General features: G+C 39.3%; 1 protein-coding gene across 17 annotated transcripts in view; it reads left to right on the top strand.

The window, feature by feature from the left end:
* Positions 1-23,975, top strand: part of LOC124151632 (myosin-IIIb-like) — a 161,475-nt gene that overhangs the window by 63,689 nt on the left and 73,811 nt on the right. The window contains exon 1 of one of the 17 annotated variants that reach the window (XM_048382179.1): positions 404-423. The exons of 14 other annotated variants lie outside the window; for them this stretch is intronic. Coding sequence is in view for 1 of the 3 variants with exons in the window: in XM_048382176.1 (XP_048238133.1) it covers positions 1,710-1,716 (7 nt within the window). In the remaining 2 variants the exon portion in view is untranslated. Of the gene's footprint in view, positions 1-403; positions 424-1,257; positions 1,437-1,602; positions 1,717-23,975 lie in introns of those variants that run through there. 2 more of the 17 variants (XM_048382178.1, XM_048382176.1) reach the window with 2 other exon arrangements.

The raw sequence follows: 23,975 nt of genomic DNA, 5'->3' as shown, positions 1-23,975 counted from the left end.
TCCAGTTAAATATGTTTAAACACCTGCCCTTACAAACTAAAACTTTGCATCCTCCCATTCCTGTTCTACCTGCGACACCCAGCATTGCTGATAGATCCTTCGACAGGAGGATAGCAGGTATTGCTGTTATGTCAAATATATTCTTGTATTATATCAGAGGATTTTGTGTATCAGCATAGGAGATTTCTTCCAATCCAGCCCCCGACCGGCCGGTAAACAAACGTCCCGTGTGTGCTGTCCGTCCCTGTTTTACCTGTGGCCAAGAGTCGGTATTGATCTGCAAGGTCCCCAGTGAAACTGTTTTCTCCTCTGATAAAGTTTTAATCAGTCAGTTTGCCGTTTGAAGCTTAGTGCAGACGGAGACACTTGCTGTGAGTGGGATAGAGGAAAGAGAGGGAGCAGTAGACTGTGTGAAAAAGGCCTGTGAGTTGTGGAGATTCATGTCATAATACTGAGTGGAAGAGAGCACTGTACAGGGAAAATTGGAGTACACCTACCCTTGAGAGAGAGAGAGAGAAGATCTGTTTGACGAGAGAGAGAGAGAGGGAGGGGGGAGAAGATCTGTTTGACGAGAGAGAGAGGGAGGGAGGGAGAAGATCTGTTTGACAGGAGAGAGAGAGGGAGGGAGGGAGAAGATCTGTTTGACAGGAGAGAGAGAGAGAGGGAGGGAGGGAGAAGATCTGTTTGACAGGAGAGAGAGAGGGAGGGAGGGAGAAGATCTGTTTGACAGGAGACAGAGGGAGGGAGGGAGAAGATCTGTTTGACGAGAGAGAGAGAGAGGGAGGGAGGGAGAAGATCTGTTTGACAGGAGAGAGAGAGGGAGGGAGGGAGAAGATCTGTTTGACCGGAGAGAGAGAAATTCGTTTGACAGTTTGACAGAGTTCATAGAGAATACAGTGAGAATGATAGAGTAAAGCAGGGATGACACAGTTGACAGTGGAGAGAGAGAGTAGATCAGTTTGACAGTTCATAGAGAATACAGTGAGAATGATAGAGTAAAGCAGGGATGACACAGTAGACAGTGGAGAGAGAGAGCAGATCAGTTTGACAGTTCATAGAGATTACAGAGTGAGAACGATAGAGAAAAGCAGAGACCACAGTAGACAGTGAAGAGAGAGAGAGTAGATCAGTTTGACAGTTCATAGAGAATACAGTGAGAACGATAGAGAAAAGCAGGGACGACAGTAGACAGTGGAGAGAGAGTGAGAGAGACGACCCAAGTAAATACGACCAGGGCAAACCCCTGCACTTGTTTCTTAATGAGTCAACAGGGCTGTCAGAAAGTTTATTACCAATCTGGCGATTGATCCACGAAGGAATATCTGACTGAGATTACGAGACATTGTGCGTAACATGTGGAATACAATTAGCCAGCGGAGAGCCAGTGTGGAGGCCTTCTTGTGTTGTGGCTACAATTGCTTCGCGTGTGTTGACAGGTAAGAAGGCCTGTCTAGGACAGCCATGGCCCAGGTAAACAAGCCAGGTTGTACGGTCCATTCATGGTTATTTTGGCCATGCCTGTGTGTTCATGTTAGAGGTATAGCGTAAACAGTACATAAAAGGTTAATATTTGCACTTGCTGCAGCTCTATGCGCCTACATTTCACAATCGAGTTACTCTCCCATGATAATTGATTTGATTTGGAGCTGAGAAAGAAGTCATATTTCATTGGAGCTATGGACTATGGATAATGTAACACTTGTTTTATCATGAAAGGTATGTGAAGTAAGATTTTGTGTTAGATCGTAGACTTTGTGGCTTTGTTTTCAGTGAAATGTTAGTGAGTTCTTTCAACTGGTTGTGGGTGAGTTGTAGCTTTCTTTCGCACCAGCTTGAAGGTTTTCATTGTTGCTCCTTCGCTGTCAGTCTGCACTTTAACAAGCAGTGTTTGTTTTTGTCAGCGTTCACTGTGGATACACACACATAAGCTCCACTGTAGACACAGGATGTGTTTAACAGAACAAAACAGAATTAAAATTCGAGGCATCTAGGCATTTAACTTTCATCCCTGAACTGAACATAAGGCGATCACTTCATAGCCTGAAACACGTAGGTTTGGTTTTGAAACACCAGCTGCATAAGCAAAACATTCCGGCATCAGACCATTTTTTTGTGTGTTCTGACAAAATTGTTTACCCCGTAGCTGAAATATTGTTGAAGTACAGCTGAAATGATGGCTATGGGTGGCCCCTTGGTCTAGGTTTCAACAATTCTCAGTTGGATTGTTTTGCTGTACAAGGATCGTCTGATAGTGGGTTCGAATCTGCGATTCACTCTGATAATGATCCTTGTTCTGTCAACACAATACTCAATTTGTGCGAGGTTCCTCTGACCTTGGGTTCGAATCTGTGATTTGCTCTTATTATTATCACATCTTATGGTCTTATTAGTGTGCTCAAATATTATGATTGTTAACTGTACATGGGGCATGGAATTTGTGTAAACTTCAGAGGTAAAAATCAGTGGTTCCTTTGGGGTATGACGTTATCCTCTATGGACTGATGAGGAACGTACTTGGTGCACATTAATTGTGCAACCTATGCAGTTTGTAAGAGTTGACTTATGGATTGGATGGTCAGACTCGGTTGACTGCATGTCAACATGCCCGACGGTGTGGAGTTTTGCTCACAATATCAATCACTCGATGTCTGATCCAAATCTAATTATTTACTAGTGCCATCATAAAAATGGAATATCACTGAGTCTGACATTAAACAAAAAACCAAAAAAATTGTGTTATTCATTAAATGCTGTGAATGGTGTCTTTTGATAACATTAAAGGCTGTTACAGGCATCCTTGGTGATCCAGTGTATTAAATCTCGGTTCAATTATGATAAATACACTGACCCATTTGCTTCATTTCGGAACTTCTATCACAAATGAGTGTTATCTGATTGGGCACCTTTTTTATCATTGCATCATTATAATATGATGAAGCTAGTGCTTGTAAATGAGTCCTGGCTATATATAACAGAATTGCGATTAGTACTCTCAGTATGATTATATAATTTTACTAAATTGTTTGAAAGGCATTTCTTAGAAGTTCCTTCTGTTGTTATTAGTTAACCTGCTCATGTTAATCCCTCTGACAAATAATAATTGTTGTTACTGTTAATCCTTCACCTACCATATATAATTATATACCATTTTCAATATTCAGTCTTGCTTGACAACAGTCTAAGGACCTAAACAAAAAGTCGCTATTACAGAAGTTGTTATCCAAAATGTCATTGTCTACTTTATTATTTTGCTGTCCATTCATCACAAGTTTCATTTCGGACATATAAGATTTGGTTTTATTTACCATCTACTTTTAGTGGCTGGAGACTCTATCATATTCATACTATTAATTTGAATATTGAAATAGTCCACTTCCTGTATTAGTTCATTCACAATATACTTGTAAGGATCTTCCTCACATGAAAGGGTATTTTATCCCTACATTAAGCTGGAGTGACAGTTAATATCGATTTCTGACTGCTCTTTTGAGATGGACTGTCTTCAGGATGGAAAGGGGCGGTCGGGTAGTCTGGTGGTTAAAGCGTTCGCTCGTCACGCTGAAAACCCGGGTTCGATTCCCGACATGGGTACAGTATGTGAAGCCCATTTCTGGTGTCCCCCGCCGTGATATTGCTGGAATATTGCTAAAAGCAGCGTAAAATCAAACTCACTCACTCACTCACTCAGGATGGAAGATTGTTGTTGCAGAACTTGGTAGTGTAGACTTCTTTCACTTATGGCATTGCAGAAAAACATCTTTTCAAAAAGATTTTCCACTGTTTTTACATATTTTACTCATGGCACCATAACAGGTAAACCAGTTTGTCTCGCATACGTAATGTGGAAGGCTATTTATTGATTTGCTCAAATAACTTATTCAGTAAATTAGGAGCTAATGAAATAATGTAGTCACCACTTTGGTTCAATGATCAACCGTTGTGGTAATCTATGGGCACCCTTTACAAATAATTGAGCTGTTAAGAATGGACATTATCTATTTAGTTCCTGATCATAACACGAAATAGTGCAGTCAAATGTGAAAACATAATGCAAATATTAAGGGAGAGTGGGTGAGTTTGGTTTTAACTTGGAACATTATTTCAGAATGTCAACAGTGTGCCAGCTTAAAGGAAACCACTGAGTGATTCTCAAACGCTGAATAATAAACTACATAATTTGATTGGCTGAGAAGTTAATCACTACTTTTCTTCTATTCAAGGAAAATGAACAAATTGACATCTATAAAGTTACTTTAATGATGTTCGGGAATGAGTGAATGTAAAGATCGCCATGACAGTCAAGACTTGGAAGCTAGGTGATATAAAGATTCTCCGGAATGGATTAGTTTAAGCCATTTATTGAAGACCTAGAAGACCTGAATGCATAACATTATTCCTTTTCTGCACAGTACATTGACTTAATAACTACCACCCAGGAATTGCATGGTGAAAACCCCTGTGGTGCTATAAATAACATGACACTGTGCCAGATCTGGGTGTAAGCAGCAACTAGATTGACTGCTTGATGATTATCTTTAATATGGGAAGAAAGCACATGTAACCAACATGAGAGAGAATTGGGTGTAAATAAAGTTTCCAATAATTTATTACATGATCACTTTCCAGCATTGTGATTTGCTGAATAATACACTACATAATTTGATTGGTTACCAAGTTACAACACTACTTTTCCTCAATCAAGTCACATCATCATAAACGCTGCAATATAACTGGAATACTGTTAAAAGCGGCGTTAAACCCAACTCACTCACATCATCATAATGGCCTTAATAAGAGTTTGTCATAATGACATAATAACACTCTTTACAAGATGAAAACTAAAACATGGATGTATTCTTGAGCAATGATTAATTAGGAATTATAAACATTGCTTTTGTCGTTATCTTCACTGCTTACAAGCAGTAATCTTTTATGGATACAAACATTTGAACCCCTCTGGATTCTGGGATCCAACTGGTCCCGAGCAGCTTTATTATAACAATGGCCGTAAAAGGTGAATCGTGTATTGTGTGGACAGACTTGGTTTATTACGTCATACCCCAGCGGTGTTGTTTGTTGCTCACAATATCAATCACTGGATTGTCTGGGTGAGAGGCCATCGTCACTGATCCCAGAATATAAATATGAATCAATACATGGGTAGGTGTATCATGTATCGTATTGTCAGGTGTAGATTAGCAATATATCGATACATTAGAAGGCGTATCATGTATCGTATTGTCAGGTGTAAATTAGCAATATATTGATACATGGGAGGGTGTATCATGTATCACATTGTCAGGTGTAAATCAGCAATATATCGATACATGGGAGGGTGTATCATGTATCACATTGTCAGGTGTAAATCAGCAATATATCGATACATGGGAGGGTGTATCATGTATCACATTGTCAGGTGTAAATCAGCAATATATCGATACATTGGAGGGTGTATTATGTATTGTATTGTCAGGTGTAAATTAGCAATATATCGATACATGGGAGGGTGTATCATGTATCGTATTGTCAGGTGTAAATTAGCAATATATCGATACATGGGAGGGTGTGTCATGTATCATATTGTCAGGTGTAAATTAGCAATATATCGGTACATGGGAGGGAGTATCATGTATCGTATGGTCAGGTGTAAATCAGCAATATATCGATACATGGGAGGATGTATCATGTTTTGTATTGTCAGGTTAAATTAGCAATATATCGATGTAATGGAGGGTGTATCATGTATTGTATTGTCAGGTGTAAATTAGCAATATATCGATACATGGGAGGATGTATCATGTATCGTATTGTCAGGTGTAAATTAGCAATATATCGATAAATGGGAGGATGTATCATGTATCGTACTGTCAGGTGTAAATTAGCAATATATCGATGTATGGGAGGGCGTATCATGTTTTGTATTGTCAAGTGTAAATTAGCATTATTTTGATACATTAGCAATGCATCAATGGTGATTGTGTGTCATCATGCCCCAGTGATTTGGATCATTGCTCATACTATTAACCATTGGTTTCCTGACTAAAACTTTGACTTGGTCTCGGAATTGTTCACAGGACACTGTATGGTATAGCTGGAATAGTTGCGACTGTGGCAGAAAACTACATTCACTCATTCAAATACTGAAACACTTTGTCAGAGAATGTGAGATGTATGAGTGAGTGAGTATGGTTTTACGCTGCTTTTAGCAGTATTCCAACATTATCATGGCTGGGGACACCAGAAATGGGCTTCACACATTGTACCCATGTGGGGATTGAACCTGGACTTTTGGTGTGAATGATCCAACTCTTTAACTACTAACTACCTCACTGCCTCGAGAAAGTGAGGGTTTTCATGGCACCCTGTTCATCAAAGTTAGCACATGCTTTAAGGCCTTGGATTTGAATCTCCCTTGAATATCAATATCTGCATATCAATAATATTCCTTGTTAAGGCTTGAATTTTGGCAACCATTGTTTACTCTGCTGTTAAATAAATGTGTGGAATTATTTGTTTTTCTGATAATGCGTGATGACATCAAATAGCAAAGGATTAATTGATCAATTAATTATATGAATCTGGGCTTTTGGCATGATGAACGAAAGCTTAAACTAGTAACTATCCCACTGCCTCGTGACAGACAGTCATATCATGAAACCTATCACTCCCATCAAAGAAACTGAGTGAAACTACATAGCACTCAGAAATGCCGTTATTCTATGTGGACATTGCACACTCATATCACTGTGTACATTGAATAAACAATAATTTGGCTCTCAGAAATGCACACTTCAGTGATACACGCATTGACGAGTTGCCCCGCCCAACTTTACAAACTTTGTTTGGCACAATATATGGTGTGTAGAACAAACAAGTATCTCGTAAAGATAAGAACTTGTTGTGTACTCTCGCTTTTATTATCCAGCCATGGATCCATTTGTTCCTGATGGTGTGATTTCGAAACACTTCCAAGAACTGGTAACAAAGCTTGCTGAACTAGCTGTGCATGGATATCACAATGGCTACCTAAACATCTCGCCTAGTTTCGGAGGATGCTAATGCATCAGAGCACAGGCTCACCTTATATTTCATCTATCGTCTACTGATAATGTTTGTCAGTTTTGTGTACATAGAAGTTAAATATTCTCAAGCTATACAGGAAATATGTATTGAAGGCCTGCACATGTTTCAGCTTTTAATGGCATCCTATTCATCAAAGTTAGCACCTGCTTTAAAAGGCCTTTGGTTTTAATCTCAATATCTGCATATCAATAATATTCCTTGTTAAGGTTGTGGATTTTGGCAACCACTGTTTACTATGTTGTTAAATAAATATGTGGAAGTATTTGTTTCTTTGATAATGTGTGATGACATCAAATAGCAAAGGATTAATTGATCAATTAATGATATTGAGATAACAATGTGTCTTCTTGAATATTTTGGTTGTGCTTTTGGATGCACCAGTTTTAAGCCAAGTACGAAATACGCTTAGAAAATGTCCCAGTTCATCTGTTTGAAAGCACACCTGTGTCTTACTTTGGGCCTTGAACAGTGGGATCATTGCCATGGAAAGACCTAAAATTGGTGGTTCAGTTTCGGTATGAATCCTGTAGTCATGGTTCCAATTGTAAGGTGCCAATGGATTTTATTTGTCAGTGAGAATTATAACATGTTACAAATCAGGTAAAGCTAGGCAACATTGGCCTTATAGAGGTGAGGTAAGGTGAAATGGGGTTTAAAGTCGCATCCAAGATTATTGCACTTATATAGCGACGTGTATGTACATGTGTGTTTGGCTGCTTATACCAGTCCAGATCCAGAATCTTAAAGTGCTAGCTCACTGAGATGCCATGCTGCAGTTTAACATGGATAACATGTTTTAGCCCCAAAATCTAGAGTGCCAGACAGGGTAACATTGAGTGCCATCTTTTGATGCGGCCAGGGATCGAACCCCGGACCTTCCGCTCTCCGGGTAGATGTCTCTTCCACTAGACCAGGGAGGTGGTTGGTCTCGTAGAGTAGTTGGATGGATGACAGGGTTCAGTAACTTGACTCCTGAGAATTTCTAGGGCTTCGGTCCTGCCCCACACTGAAGCACATGTAACTCATGTAGCACATGTATCTCCTTGGTGAAGTGTCTGGTTAACCCAGCAGTGCTGGCGGTCGGGTAGCCTAGTGGTTAAAGCGTCAGCTTGCCATGCTGGGTTTGATTCCCGACATGGGTACAATGTGTGAAGCCCATTTCTGGTGTCCCCTGCCGTGATATTGCTGGAATATTGCTTAAAGCGGCGTAAAACCATACTCACTCATTCACTCCTTCACTCACCCAGCAGTGAATGGGTCCCTAGTAGGATGAGATGGTAATGTGACTTCTAGCACCTTACAGGGAACTTGGGGTGTATAAGTCCCAGGGAGCTGAGAGTGAAAATAAAGTGCACATTAGACTATTGACCGTGGTAATAAGGTAGAGCTTTTAGCATGCTTAAGGGTGTGGATTTGGCACTTTATAAATGTACACATTATTATTAACTTTAAAGTCACTATGACTGTCCAGACCAAGAAAGCTAGGTTATATGTAGATTCTCAAGAATGGATTGGTTAAAGCTGTATATATTGTTTTTATTATATCCCTGATCTTCAAGGGCAGGAGTATATACCGTATTCGACGTAATTAGCGCCCCGCTCTAATAAGTGCCCACGGCGATAATTGCTAATATATATTTGCTATTGAACAATCCCAATTAGCACCCCTTCCGATTTATCAATGTATACAAGACTTGTTTATTCACGTATAATACGCACTCGTGTTTTATATGCACCCTTAATTATGGGCAATTAAAATTCTGGAAAAATATATCTGTCGTATATAACATTTCAGACTGTCAGCATAAACCACGAAATTTATCTTTCAACTCTGTTTTTTCCAGCAAAATAATATTCCAATAAGAGCCCCCTATTTCTGATTTTGAGAGCGCTCTGGGCGAATACGGTACATGTAGTTATAACAAGGAATTCCCTTCATCCGTCCATCCTTCCGAGTAGATTTTTTGTGTGACCTTAAACTTGAAAACTACTGCATAGATTCTTTTCAAACTTGATGAACACGTTTCACACCTATAAGAGAGGTCCAGTTCGAAGTTAGATTTCAATATTTGAATTTTCAGAAAAAATACAACCTTTACTTAGAATTTGTTTCCTGAAACATTTGTGTGACCTATTACTAGAAAACTACTGCATGGTTTCTTTTCAAATTTAGGGAACAGTTTCCATACTAAATAAGAGGTGCAGTGCAAAGTTTAATTTCGTTATGTGTATGTGTTTTTTTTATATGTTTTTAACTCAAAATATGTTTTTACCTCAACATTTGTGCGACCTATAACTTAAAAACTGCTTCATGGGTTCTTTTACAATTGGAGGTAAAGTTTCTATACCAATTGGAGAAATGCGGTGCAAAGTTTGATTTCGATAAGTGGATTTTCCTAGAAAATATTGCTTTTTCATGTTTTGAACATGTTGGTAGTCGGAAATATTAGTGAGCCCTGCTCACTTTTTGTCTTGTTCTCATTCAGATTCTCCTCTGACTAAATATCCCATCTAGCCAAAAGCTGATACCTGCACATCTGTTGTTTGTGTAAACAACCAATCATCCGCATCACAAGGCATGATAACTGGTGTCAGGCGGGATCGACCTAGTGGTCAGTTCCACAAGGCTTGACGGTCAGTTGACGTCCTTGATGTTGACCCCAACTTTGAGTCTTCTATCAGCAGGATTTATTGCTTCTGCATCTGTTTCACATACTAATTTGGAAACAGTTTCAGCAACAACGTATAATTGTCTGGTTCAAATGGCAGTTGCCAAACTGTAACAGCTGACCATTCATCAACATGGATGTACTGTAATATTAAATCACTCATTCATCAGGAATTCGTTACATGGAAGAATACGATCAACTCAGGGTTCTCAACTATTTGGTTTAATGTACCTGTGAACACACAATGCCATTTTAGAAAGTGGTCAAATGTAACAAATTTGGGATAACACTTTCTGAGTAAAGTACAGATAGGGGTACACAAAGTCAGTGATCTAGACTACCAGTTGTTGGACTTTCCTATTTTGTGGAAGCCTCGGTGGCTAAGTGGGTTAGATCGCTGACTTTGTGTGCTGACGATTAGGTGCCTCACACTGGCAAGTGTGTATTCGAATCCTGGACGGGACTCATCCCAAAAAGGTATGAGAATCTGTACTTTACTCAGAAAGTGTTCTCCCAAATATAACATTTGTTACATTAGTGTACCTGTGTAGTGAATGATGTGTTTTGTCAAATACCCAGTACCAAACAAATTCACTTTTATGAAATCTCATAAGGTATCTGATTGTCCAGCCACCATCTTGTAAGACAACCCAGGGAGAAGAATGAGATCATAACATTTGATGCGACTTCTTGAATCTGACAATTATTCTGTCGTAAAAATGGTGAGTGTTGACTGTAGGGCCACAAATGGATTTCATTTGTATACAAATATTTATTGAGATAAATTTGATGCATGTCTCATAATATATTGTGTAATGGAAGTTACAAGCTGGTGTTGTACTTCTTATGTGTGATGTGCACAAAACCATTCACCTCATAAAACCCGACACAATGCTGTTGACTTGTGTAACTCATGTTATGTTTACACTTTAAAGAATCCAGCTGTCTGATTGGCCAGGCACGGTCTTGTGACCACAACCTGTGGACATAATGAGATCATAAAGATTGATTCGACAACACTTCCTTGACATCTAACTATTAACTCTCTTGTAAAATTGGTTAGTGGAGGGCTACAATTAAATTTCTATACAGATATGTATATTTATATTGTCATAAATTTGTTGCATGTGTCAGTAGTGTTGTCTCATAGATTTTAAACACTGGTCTTGTATTCCCTGTGTGTGATGTGTATCAAACCATTTACCTCATAAAATGCCATACACAAGGCTATTGGCACACGTAACTCATATTATCTTTTTGTGTTATCATGTTTGACTTCATGATCACTTCCTTGTTTGCATCTCGAGTTACCATACTGAGAATCTGATTAGTATCTTAGTGTCACACACAAATATTCACCCAAAATAAATTCCTGGTAACATGTTAAAATTATAATGACAAATTTGTTACATGTCCCTCACTGGGCCCCGAGGGGATTCTGCGTTAGGATTGATCCCCAGCAGTCTATGCTGGTTGTAAGAGGCGACAGATGGATCAGGTGGTCAGGCTCAGTGACTTGTTGATTGTATGTCATCGTAGCCCGACGACGTGATGGTTGCTCATAATATTGACCACTGGTTTGTCGGATTCAGATGACACCATCATAAAGTTGGAAAATGGCTGAGTGCGGCGGGAAACATCAATGAAATAAATAAACAAACAAACACTAGCTCGGTGTACAGGATTTTACAGTTATGTTTGTGTACACCTGTCAACTTTCAGTCTCACATGGATATGCCCATTCAGCTTGTAAAACCCCATACACAATGTTATTGACACATCAACTCATGTTGCTGTAATCAACGAATAATTACAGCTCAAAAGGTACTTGTTTATTTAAAAATGTGTGAAACAATGCAAAAACTGTATTAAGTTATATTTTATAATTTATCCAAAATGTAAATCGTAAGGATCAATTCATTACTTGTCACTAGCAGGGCCCTGAAGGGGTTCCAGGTTAAACTTGATGGTTGTAAGAGACGACCAGATGGGTCAGGTGGTCATGCTCAGTGGCTGTGGTTGACTCAGGTTGATTGTGTGTAATCCGACCCCGATGGTGTGGACCATTGCTCACAATATCAATCACTGGATTGTCTGGTCCAGACTTGGTTATTTTCAGCCTGCTGTCATACAGGTATTGATATTGCAGCGAGAGCCCACCTACCTGAGGGAGGTGGGCTATGTTGAAGGAATGACAATGCAATGTACGACGTGATGAACGGCTGTGCAAAAGTGATGAGTAGAGATAGTGACGTAATTGAAGAAGCAGTGATGACGTCATCACGGGATGATAACGTAGCTTTCGAGGAAACGCACATGCAATGATGCAACGGAAGTAGGTGAAATTGTAAACAGAAGATGATATACCTGCAATAAAAACATTTAGTCGCTAGTACTAAATGGTAATATTGCCGAGTGCAGCGTTAAACAACAATCAAATAACAAACAAACAAACAAACACTAGCTGGGTGTACAGGGGTTTATCATTTGAATGTTTGTGTACATCCCTCAACGTTCACTCTCGTGGTGGACATGCTGTTGACACATAATCTCATGCTGCTGTAATCAACCAGTAATCAAAGTTCATACGGTACATTTTTTTTAAATGTGTAAAATCTAAAAGAGCAATATAGTCAAGATATTATAATTCGTGTTGACTGTTCAACAGCTTGTATCGCAGTGTCACACATCAACACATGGGAATATGAAATACAACAGCGTCTACCTGTCAGGTGTATATACAATGTACTTCTCACCTGTATTTGTTTAGCTGCACCGACTCCTGTATAAGCTCGCAAGACAAGTGGAGTTTACATTAAACTGAAATGCAAGACGTCTTTACCGAGGCGAGTCATGTAATGTTGGAACATGAAACTCCATGTCAACAGACATTTAGTATATTTAGTGCAATATCAAGTCATATATTGAAATAGTGTTCAGCATTACAAGTATATATACCAAGGTTCTTCATCGTTTTTTTAGTTATTACATTAAAATATAAAATGGTGTTTTCAGTTTGTTGAAATAAGCAAAGTGAAGTGAAGAAAAACAAATTGAGTTACTCCTGTTATCTTATCTTTGAACTTTGTTTTCACTATAGAAATTAGTAAAAGATTAATTTCAGTCATTAAAAAATGGAAATAAATATAGAAAGATCTGTTGTTGAAATGTAGATTATGAAATATCTTTAAATGTAACATATGACACAAGCCACTGATGTATAGGCTTTAAAGTGTATCATGTATAATTTGTGTAAGTTGTTGCAAACACTTGTTGAAAACAATGTTGAAAACCTGTCAGATTCATGAGCATGTCAAGCCTAACATAGGACTGTGGGGTAGCAAAGTGGCTAAAGCATTTGCTCCTCATACAAAAGCCTGCTTATAGCAGCTAAGACTCACTCACTCACTTTCTTACTTGGGGCGGTCAGGTAGCCTGGTGGTTAAAGCGTTCGCTCGTCACGCTGATACCCAGGTTTGATTCCTGATATGGGTACAATGTGTGAAACCCATTTCTGGAGTCCCCCACCCTGATTTTGCTGGAATATTGCTAAAAGCGGCGTAAAACCATACTCACTCACTCACTCACTCACTCACTCACTCACTCCACTCACTCACTCACTCACTCACTCTTACTCACTCACTCACTCACTCACTCACTCATTTCTAACGGGCTTGTCAGCGTCATAGCCATAGTGAGCGTCCAAGGCCAGGATCACTTCACACGTTTCCCCACATCAAGCTGACACGAGGTGACATAACTGAAATAATGTTCAAGGCAGCATTAAACCCAACTCACTCACTCACTCACTCACTCACTCACTCACTCACTCACTCACTCACTCACTCACTCACTCACTTGTGACTGAAGCATCACACTATTTCTTGTATAGTGTGGTGGGGTGTCTGACATCCTAGTCATCATCAAGCTGCACGAATGGATCAATGTGGAAATATGTGGAATTTACAAGGTTGTGTAAGTGTAATGTCAGTGGTAGTGCCATCATCAGATCTGTTCCTAAAGGTATTCATTCTGTTCCAATTCTGTAATACAGTATTCTTCCATGATTTGGAAATTACTTGATTCTGATCAGAGTATCAAATCACAATAATCACCTCTGATTGAAACGGTCTATTTGACCACGGCATCACTGCAGAAGCTAATAAGTATATTTTTTTCAGTCATTGTCGGTAGGCATTTTTAATAAAATATACATGTTCAGTTCAAATTCAATTTAGCGCATTTAATCTACAGGTAACCTGGCTCGACAAGTAAAACACAATGTGTATATCTCCCAATTCAATCACTTACTGATCTAATGCCAGTATTGCTACTCAGTCTGAAAAACATAATTGGTCTTTTTAGCATGGCCCCTTGGCGTACAGATACTGAACCAGAGTAACCTTATAAAATGGCATACAAACATACAAGTACCTTACAAAGCTTTGAACACATGCATGTCTCCTTTGTGATGGTATACGCTCCAGCTGCTTTGTGTAAAAAAGAGACGACTTTTATGCTATTGATTTATCCATTCTTACTGAAGCTTGCCGAGTTGGATAAGTGCCCATTGAGTTGCAAGTAATGGTATTAGAGCTGTTGTATGCCCCGTGGTATTCTTGTTGTACGACTGGGAGTTACAAGCAGGAAGTTAAAGACAAGGGGAACGACATGGAAAGGTTGAAGTCATAGTAGTCATTTTCCATGTTTTGTTTTTTTCTGATTAGAAGATGAATATATTCTGCGTCAAAACTTTGATTGCACTAGGGTTAGAATTGAAGTGTGGCTATGTTCCACAATAGGGTGTCCGTATCCTGACTAGTTTTTGCACATTGCTACAAAACAACAGGCAGCTTGGGTTATATACTCCCCAGGGAGCTGAGAATCATTGTTGAGTGCACACTGATCCAGTGACTGGGGTTATAATAGTGCTTTGACCATGCCCCTGTGTTGTGTGGAAATATACGCAATATAAATGGACTATTATTATTATGATGATGATGATGATGATGATGCTTGTTCTAAAATAGAGTGCTTTGTGTAGAGTGTGCTTGATAAAAATACTTCTGTCAGTTAATAACGTGACTTGTTACATACAGGAGCAACAGTTACAATGAAACAATGGCAGGCTGTACAAAAGTAATTTTAGAAATATTTTGGCTGTTAGGGGATGAAAATACCAGAAATTGAAGAGAAATTATATTTTCTGTTGTAAGAATGTTTACCAAATAACCCAAAAAAGGCATAAATCTTTCATGAACAAATGATAATACCAGAACAGAAAAAAAAAAGTTTCCTATTTTTGTGAAAATGTTTTCAGCCTCACAAAAGGTCCATCTTTCATTGAAAAACATCGTCATGTGAGTAAGTGTATATGTGACACATGACACACGATGTGATACACTTCAACAGCTGGGATATCAACAGGATATACAATAAATTGTGAGTTCATTCAGGACGTAATCCATGGTGAATAGAGTTGTAGGTTTCAATTCTGTTCATAGTACTACTTTTATAGATCTGATATTGTTGGGAGTTACAGCCGGCAAAATAAATCCTGCTTCAAGAACGAAACATCTGTGTTATTGAGTGTTGATGTGATGTAGGTCAGTTGAGAGTGGGTGGCAGGGACTCACGGTGGAATATTTGATCGGTTTTTGAATTTGTAAAGTCATATATTGTGTAGAGGTGAACCGATACTTCGGTGAACCGGTACCTCGGAGTTTTCATTCGCCGATACGATACACGATACATTTTTTCAGTATCGATACAAGATGATACACTTGCTAAGATACATTACAACATGTGTCTACAGACAGCTTTCCTTTTGAACCTGCTCTGTAAAGTCATATATTGTGTAGAGGTGAAACGATACTTCAGAGAACCGGTACATAGTGAGTTTATATTTATAATCAAGACATTTCCAAGCGATTTGACGTAAATATGCATTTCGCAATATGTATCATATCATGACCTTTCTGTATAGTTTCCACCTCTAATATTGTATGGTAAAACGATGCTTCTGAAATATTTATAGTCAAGACATTTCCACGAGATTTGACGTAAATATGCATTTTGCAATATGTATCATATCATGACCTTTCTGTATCGTTTCACCTCTAATATTGTATGCGTGATTGTTTTGCCTCTTTGAACAATATTTCTGTTGTATCATGGTGAGGTTATTTCCATGGGGATTCTGGGTAGGAATTGGTGTCCAACTTTCTATGCTTGTCTTTTGAGTGGACTAGCTCAGCAATTTGGTGGGCAGTTTACCCAGTGGCATGGATCATTGCTCATGATATTAATCACTGGTTTGCCTGGTCCAGATTCATTATTTGCTCTGCATATTCAGATTTAAAATACCACTTGAAATTTAAAATAAATCAAGAACTAAATGAAATAAATACCACATAAATATGCTGCATGGAAATTTCATGCAGTACATTCACAATACATGAGAATCTTTATATGATTGCCTCGATAGCAATGCTGCATTTTAACTAGCTTTTTATTTGTACTGCACATGCATTTTGTGCACACACACACATAATTGGTGCTATTTGAATGCAATAATTTCTTACTCAACGTTAAACCCAATTTTCCCTCACATTGGGGGGCTGCAAAACATGACATGGAGGTAGATTTGGATCCACAACATTGTTGTTAGAAATACCATGTGGTTATGGCTTGTAGACATTCATTAGGTACGAGGTAAGCTACACATGCGGACTATTTGCCGAGTTAATTGATGTCAGTGTCTGCCACTTGCCACCCAGTTGGAATACAATCTTGTTGGGTCTGGCGACCGATGTTCGGTAGATTTGTCCAACATAGCAGCCTCACATGGTGTACGGTGAAGCTGAAGCTGGACAAACATCGTACAGCGAGGGTATTTGATCTGTGAGATGGGTGTGATGTCTGGTGCTGAAGTGGGACACATTGCGACAGATTAGATACCCTTTACTGACATACGGAGGTGACAAGCTCAAGAGGCTGTGGGATTAGCGTGATTGCCTCACTGTTACTTTAGATTACATTTTAGATCACATGGAATTTGGTGGATCAATGCCAATTTTGACAAAAAAAATGTTTTTTCATTTCTCTGAATTTCTTAGTGTAAAATATCCGATTTTCTCTTATCATTGGATTTATACAGTATGTTTCTTCTTTTTTTATTATTGTTGTTTAACACTGCACCCAGCAATATTCCAGCTATATGACTGCAGACTTTAAATAATTGAGACTGGACCAGACAATCCAGTGGTTGACATCATGAGCATCGATGTACGCAATTGGGATACAAAGACATGCATCAACCAGGTCAGCGAGTCTGACCAGCAGATCCCATTAGCGGCCCCTTACGACAAGCATAGTCGCCTTTTATGACAAGCATGGGTTGCTGAAGACCTATTCTACCCCGGATCTTCACAGGTCTGCATAGTATGCTCACCAGTTTTAGTGCACTCCGGTCTTACGTTTAATTAGCTCCATTAACTAAAATATTGAAGTTAATTCTCAAGTTTCAAAGGATTTACAGATGTTCGTTAACATAACCATTTCCACAATAGAAAACCCCAATCAAAACGTTCTGGGAATGTTGGTCAATAGTTTATTGAGCAAGCAGGAATTGCAGAAATGTATGGAGCTTATTAAAAGTAGTTCCTGCTGGGCGATCTGATTTGCTAATTTATTGGATTGTTATTCCAAGTTTAGCGGATTATTTGCGTACTAACCATTTTATGATAAACAAGAGTATCAAAAGTTAATTAAATAAAAATATGTTGTGTGATTGTGTACACTTAGGCCCTGAATGAGTATTTCATGCTTTCATGTACATAATTCCTGTCATAAGTCAGCAACATCACATTATGTTCAGGAGTTCAATAAACTTGTTTTCTTACAAATTGTATTTGCAGAATTTCAGCCTTGTACTGACAGTTTTGATCTTTTGATTATTTTTATTGAGTGTTCATCAAGTTATACTCTATTTCTGAGAGGGACGAGTTGTAGGCCTGTTGCCAGGTTGTTGGTTTAAGGGTTGGTGGGGTAGTCTAGTAGTGAAAGTGTTTTCCCTGAGGTCTGGGTTTGACTCCCTGCTTTGTTGCAATGGCTTGTCTATTTCTATTGTCCCTGCTGTGATATTGTTGGAATATATATAGATAAAACCAAACTCGCTCTCTCACTCAACCACCCGCCCACCCAGACACCCACCCGACCGGATACCTACCCGACCGGATACCTACCTGACTACCCACCCACCCACTTTATTTTGAAGCTGACAGCTGACAACATTGTTTTTGTCCTATATTTTGACTAATTATACTTTTAATATTGTCATGAAAAGATGGATTTGCTGAGGATAAACATGAAGTTATTGAAGTTAATGAGTTTTCACTGTTCTGGTTACAAAAACTCAGCAATAATTCAGCCCTTCAAATATTTCTTTCATTTCATCCACGGTTTCATGCTGTGCTGAAATCAATTTTTGCTCTGAATCTGATAGAAAAAGAGTTCCACAGTCATAGAAAATTACAAGATAACGATCAACTCCAAACCGTGGCTCTGTATTCTCAGTAGTTTTGTAACGGCAATCAGTCGTTAAATTGGAAGCGCACAGTCAACTGTGCATTTGATCATCTGCACGAGTAAAGTGAGAATGGTGAGAATCTCCGATTGTCCTCATTATCTCTGGTCGCGGAGAGATCACAGAGAGCAGTATCACAGCTGTAGGTGTTGCCTTCTTTGCTGATCCGCTGTAAGCAAGGCCGGATGTTTATGGTGGTATTTCTCATGCAAGTGGGCTCAGAATTGTTGATTTATCAGTAATCTATATGTGAAATGGTCGTTTTTGTGCTGGATGTGAAGATGATACTTCAACTTATATCAAATTATATACGCTTAAAGAGGACCTGAGCTCAGGAAATTGGCAGCTCTACAAGTTTGATTCAAATCGTTCAAACATCAATTTGTTTGTCTGTATCTCATAATGTATTTCATTCTTGCAGTCAATGATTACTTTAATGGCATGGAGACAGTGTCTCAGTTTCACACAGGGCACTTAGTGCACAACAGGCCTCAGGCAGGATTAAAGCTATTCTCTGTAGAGCTACATTACTTCCTTGATATCCTGGGGCAGTTGGGTAGCCTAGTGGTTAAAGAGTTCGCTCGTCGCGCCGAAGACCCAAGTTCGATTCCCGACATGGCTACAATGTGTGAAGCTCATTTCTGGTGTCCCCCGCCGTGATACTGCTGGAATATTGCTAAAAGCGGTGTAAAAACCATACTCACTCACTCACTCACTCCTTGATGTCCTCTGTTCATTATAGGGGCGGTGGGGTAGCCTAGCGGTTAAGGTGTTGCTTGTGTCCCCTGCCATGATATTGCTGGAATATTACAAAAAGGAGCATAAAACCATACTCAGTCACCCTGTACATTGAAATTTTTTTCCTCGTGAATTTGGGCTTTGAAGCAAGACAGCTTAATTATAAAATTTGGTACTGTTTTTTTTAAATATTGTATTTCATATTGTTTAGAGAAATGTTATTGTTAATGCTTGAAAAGTGTGGTGGCTGGTTGACATAATCAGTGTCACCAAGGTTCTTTATGATTGTCATAATAAGAATGGGTGAGTGAGTGAGTGAGTGAGTGAGTGAGTATGGTTTTAAGCTGATTTTAGCAATTTTCCAGCAATATCATGGCGGGGGACACCAGAAATGGACTTTACACATTGTACCCATGTGGAGGATTGAACCCAGGTCTTCGGCGTGACAAGCGAACGCTTTAACCACTAACCCCACTACCCCAATTAATATGACACAGAACAGTGTCTCAGGGCACAAACTACAACACTACACCAAGATCTGAATAAAGCTCAGGGCTATGAGGTATAGTCTTCTGTATGTCAAAATAGATGGGCTCATAAATTCACAAATTTGGGCTTCAGGCAAGACTGCTTGCTAATAAAATTTAAAGTGTTGCTGATTTATTAAGTGATGTAATTTTTTTTTATCTTTAAAAAAATAAATTATTCTAATGATTGGAAAGTGCTGTTGATGTTGACATAAGCAGCCTCAGGTTCTGTTGTGATTGTGATAATTTATTCCACATGGGTGCCAGACCCAGGTGCTGAGGCCTAATCCCCGGGCCCTCGCAATCAGCATGTCTGTGTTGGAATGGCCATGAATGAACTACGTATGCCGATACAATTCATGTTTACCTTATGCTTATAACCATTGGGGCTCATGTATACTTCCACACTCCTCTCTGCTGGTATTGATGTTTCTGGGAGATTTTCCTTTCCTTAGAGCAGTTGCCTGGCAACTAGAATAGAATTTGAAGTGTCTGGAAAGGAATTGTCCTACTGTTTCCAGCAGGAATGTTTAAGTTTGGACATTTGCTGTGTCGGTTTGTGAGCACGGAGCAAGGTTTTGTCAATGTTTTCTTACTGAAATCAATTCACTGTGTTTTCTGTCAAATTGTTGGATAGACTCCTCTCCATGTCGCCCAGAGTGAAGGGAAAGCGAGTTTGACTCCTTGCTCCTGAAGACACTGTACATGAGTTAATTACATTGAAGATTGAGAAGCATGACTGCTAAAATGATACCCAAGGGATTCTAATTCTGCCCCTTGTTCAGATTTGGATCTCGTTTATCTTATTGTGGCCTGCGATGTATCTTCGGCTGGTGTTGGCGGACTAGCTATCTCGGCTGATGTTTTCTGTCGATGTTTGTGTTTGGTTCCATCACAAACAACAGGCGAGGAAGGGAGGGTTGGTGGCGGGCAGCAGGTACCGGGTCAAAGGTGAGACTGGGAGCATTGAAGGGACATTGTTGTGAGGGTGGGGGTTTTGTGAGGAGGCTTTGTTATAGGGGTGGGGGCATTGTTGTGAAGGGGCATTGTCATGAGGGTGGTGGTATTGTCGTGAAGGGGGCACTGTTGTGAGGGTGGGGGTATTGTGAGGAGGCACTGTTGTGAGGGTGGGGGCATTGTTGTGAAGGGGCATTGTCGTGAGGGTGGTGGTATTGTCGTGAAGGGGGCACTGTTGTGAGGGTGGGGGTATTGTGAGGAGGCACTGTTGTGAGGGTGGGGGTATTGTGAGGGGACACTGTTGTGTCAGGGTGGGGGTATTGTTGTGGGGGTGGGGCATTGTTGTGAGGTGGGAGCACTGTTGTGAGGGTGGGGGCACTGTTGTGGGGGTGGCGCATTGTTGTGAGGGTGGGGGCACTGTTGTGGGGGTTGGGGCATTGTTGTGAGGGTGGCATTGTTGTGAGGGTGGAGGTATTGTTGTCAGAAGAGAGGGCATTATTGTCATACTGTCCTATGTATTATGACTTTATACTGTGTTATGGGAGTAATAGTATCAGGGGAATCATAGTATATTTTTGTGTTGTTGTGATGAGTGAGGATATTATTGTGAGTGGGGTTATATATAATGTGATATTGTTGTGAGTGGGGATATATCTGATGTGATATTGTGAGTAGGGATATATATGATGTGAGTAGGGATATATATGATGTGATATTGTTGTGAATGGGGATATATATGATGTGATATTGTGAGTAGGGATATATATGATGTGATATTGTGAGTAGGGATATATATGTGTGATATTATTGTAAGTTGGGATATATATGATGTGATATTGTTGTAAGTGGGGATATATATGATGTGATATTGTTGTGAGTGGGGATATATAGGATGTGATATTGTTGTGAATGGGGATATATATGATGTGATATTGTGAGTAGGGATATATATGATGTGATATTGTGAGTAGGGATATATATGTGTGATATTATTGTAAGTTGGGATATATATGATGTGATATTGTTGTAAGTGGGGATGTATATGATGTGATATTGTTGTAAGTGGGGATATGTAGGATGTGATATTGTTGTGAGTGGGGATATATATGATGTGATATTGTGAGTAGGGATATAAATGATGAGATATTGTTGTGAGTGGGGATATATATGATGTGATATTGTTGTGAGTGGGGATATATATGATGTGATATTGTTGTGAGTAGGGACATATATGATGTGATATTGTGACTTGGGATATATATGATGTGATATTGTTGTGGTGAGTGGGGACATATATGATGTGATATTGTTGTGGTGAGTGGGGACATATATGATGTGATATTGTTGTGGTGAGTGGGGACATATAATGTGATATTGTTGTGGTGAGTAGGGACATATATGATGTGATATTGTTGTGGTGAGTGGGGACATATATGATGTGATATTGTTGTGGTGAGTGGGGACATATATAATGTGATATTGTTGTGGTGAGTGGGGACATATATATATGATGTGATATTGTTGTAGTGGGTGGGGACATATAATGTGATATTGTTGTGGTGAGTGGGGACATATATGATGTGATATTGTTGTGGTGAGTGGGGACATATATGATGTGATATTGTTGTGGTGAGTGGGGACATATATGATGTGATATTGTTGTGGTGAGTGGGGACATATATGATGTGATATTGTTGTGAGTGGGGATATATATGATGTGATATTGTGAGTAGGGATATAAATGATGAGATATTGTTGTGAGTGGGGATATATATGATGTGATATTGTTGTGAGTGGGGATATATATGATGTGATATTGTTGTGAGTAGGGACATATATGATGTGATATTGTGACTTGGGATATATATGATGTGATATTGTTGTGGTGAGTGGGGACATATATGATGTGATATTGTTGTGGTGAGTGGGGACATATATGATGTGATATTGTTGTGGTGAGTGGGGACATATAATGTGATATTGTTGTGGTGAGTAGGGACATATATGATGTGATATTGTTGTGGTGAGTGGGGACATATATGATGTGATATTGTTGTGGTGAGTGGGGACATATATAATGTGATATTGTTGTGGTGAGTGGGGACATATATATATGATGTGATATTGTTGTAGTGGGTGGGGACATATAATGTGATATTGTTGTGGTGAGTGGGGACATATATGATGTGATATTGTTGTGGTGAGTGGGGACATATATGATGTGATATTGTTGTGGTGAGTGGGGACATATATGATGTGATATTGTTGTGGTGAGTGGGGACATATATGATGTGATATTGTTGTGGTGAGTGGGGACATATATGATGTGATATTGTTGTGGTGAGTGGGGACATATATGATGTGATATTGTTGTGGTGAGTGGGGACATATATGATGTGATATTGTTGTGGTGCGTGGGGACATATATGATGTGATATTGTTGTGGTGAGTGGGGACATATATGATGTGATATTGTGACTTGGGATATATATGATGTGATATTGTGACTTGGGATATATATGATGTGATATTGTTGTGGTGAGTGGGGACATATATGATGTGATATTGTTGTGGTGAGTGGGGACATATATAATGTGATATTGTTGTGGTGAGTGGGGATATATCTTATTGTATAGTGATAGACTGAGGTAAATACTCTGCCAGGCTATTGTAAACATGTCAATATGATCAATATCTTCTGTTAGTCACAAACTGAGGTAGATAAGCTGAATTGCCAATGTCATATATATTCTTTGGCAGGCGATTTTCAGTATTGAAAGTGTTGTAAATAAATGGATCACTTTAGATCGGATTCAAGGAGTGTTCCGGCTGTTGGAGATTCAATCACATTGAGCCTAATGTCTCATCAGTCCATGGCCATGTGGTTGATTGGTAGCAAGAGATGAGACAAGATTCAGAACTCCACAGAAAAAGACACTTCTTCATTGATCAGTTCTGCTACTTCCTGAGTAGAGTTACCTCCCTTGGACCTGATCTGCTGATCCTAGGTTCAAACCCCTGATTGGTCCGCTAGTATGGCACCTGTGTAGACTCTCTAAGTCTACCCCCTGGCATCTGTAATTATCCAGAATCCATTTAAGGTTGCTGGACAGAACTGAATTCTGATTGGTCAGTCGGAGGTTTCAAATCACAATTGGTCTGCTAGCATGGCACCTGTGTAGACAGGTTCTCCCTAAGTCTACCCCCTGGCATCTGTAATTATCCAGAATCCATATAAGGTTGCTGGACAGAACTTAATTCTGATTGGTCAGTCAGAGGTTTCAAATCACAATTGGTCTGCTAGTATGGCACCTGTATAGAGAGGTTCTCCCTAAGTCTACCCCCTGGCATCTGTAATTATCCAGAATCCATATAAGGTTGCTGTATAGAACTTAATTCTGATTGGTCAGTCAG

This window comes from Haliotis rufescens, unplaced genomic scaffold, assembly GCF_023055435.1.
Source record: "Haliotis rufescens isolate VD_foot unplaced genomic scaffold, xgHalRufe1.0.p SCAF_4, whole genome shotgun sequence".
Taxonomy (NCBI): domain Eukaryota; kingdom Metazoa; phylum Mollusca; class Gastropoda; order Lepetellida; family Haliotidae; genus Haliotis; species Haliotis rufescens.
The sequence above is the reverse complement of the archived record's forward strand: the minus strand, read 5'-3'. Positions and strand labels throughout refer to the sequence as shown.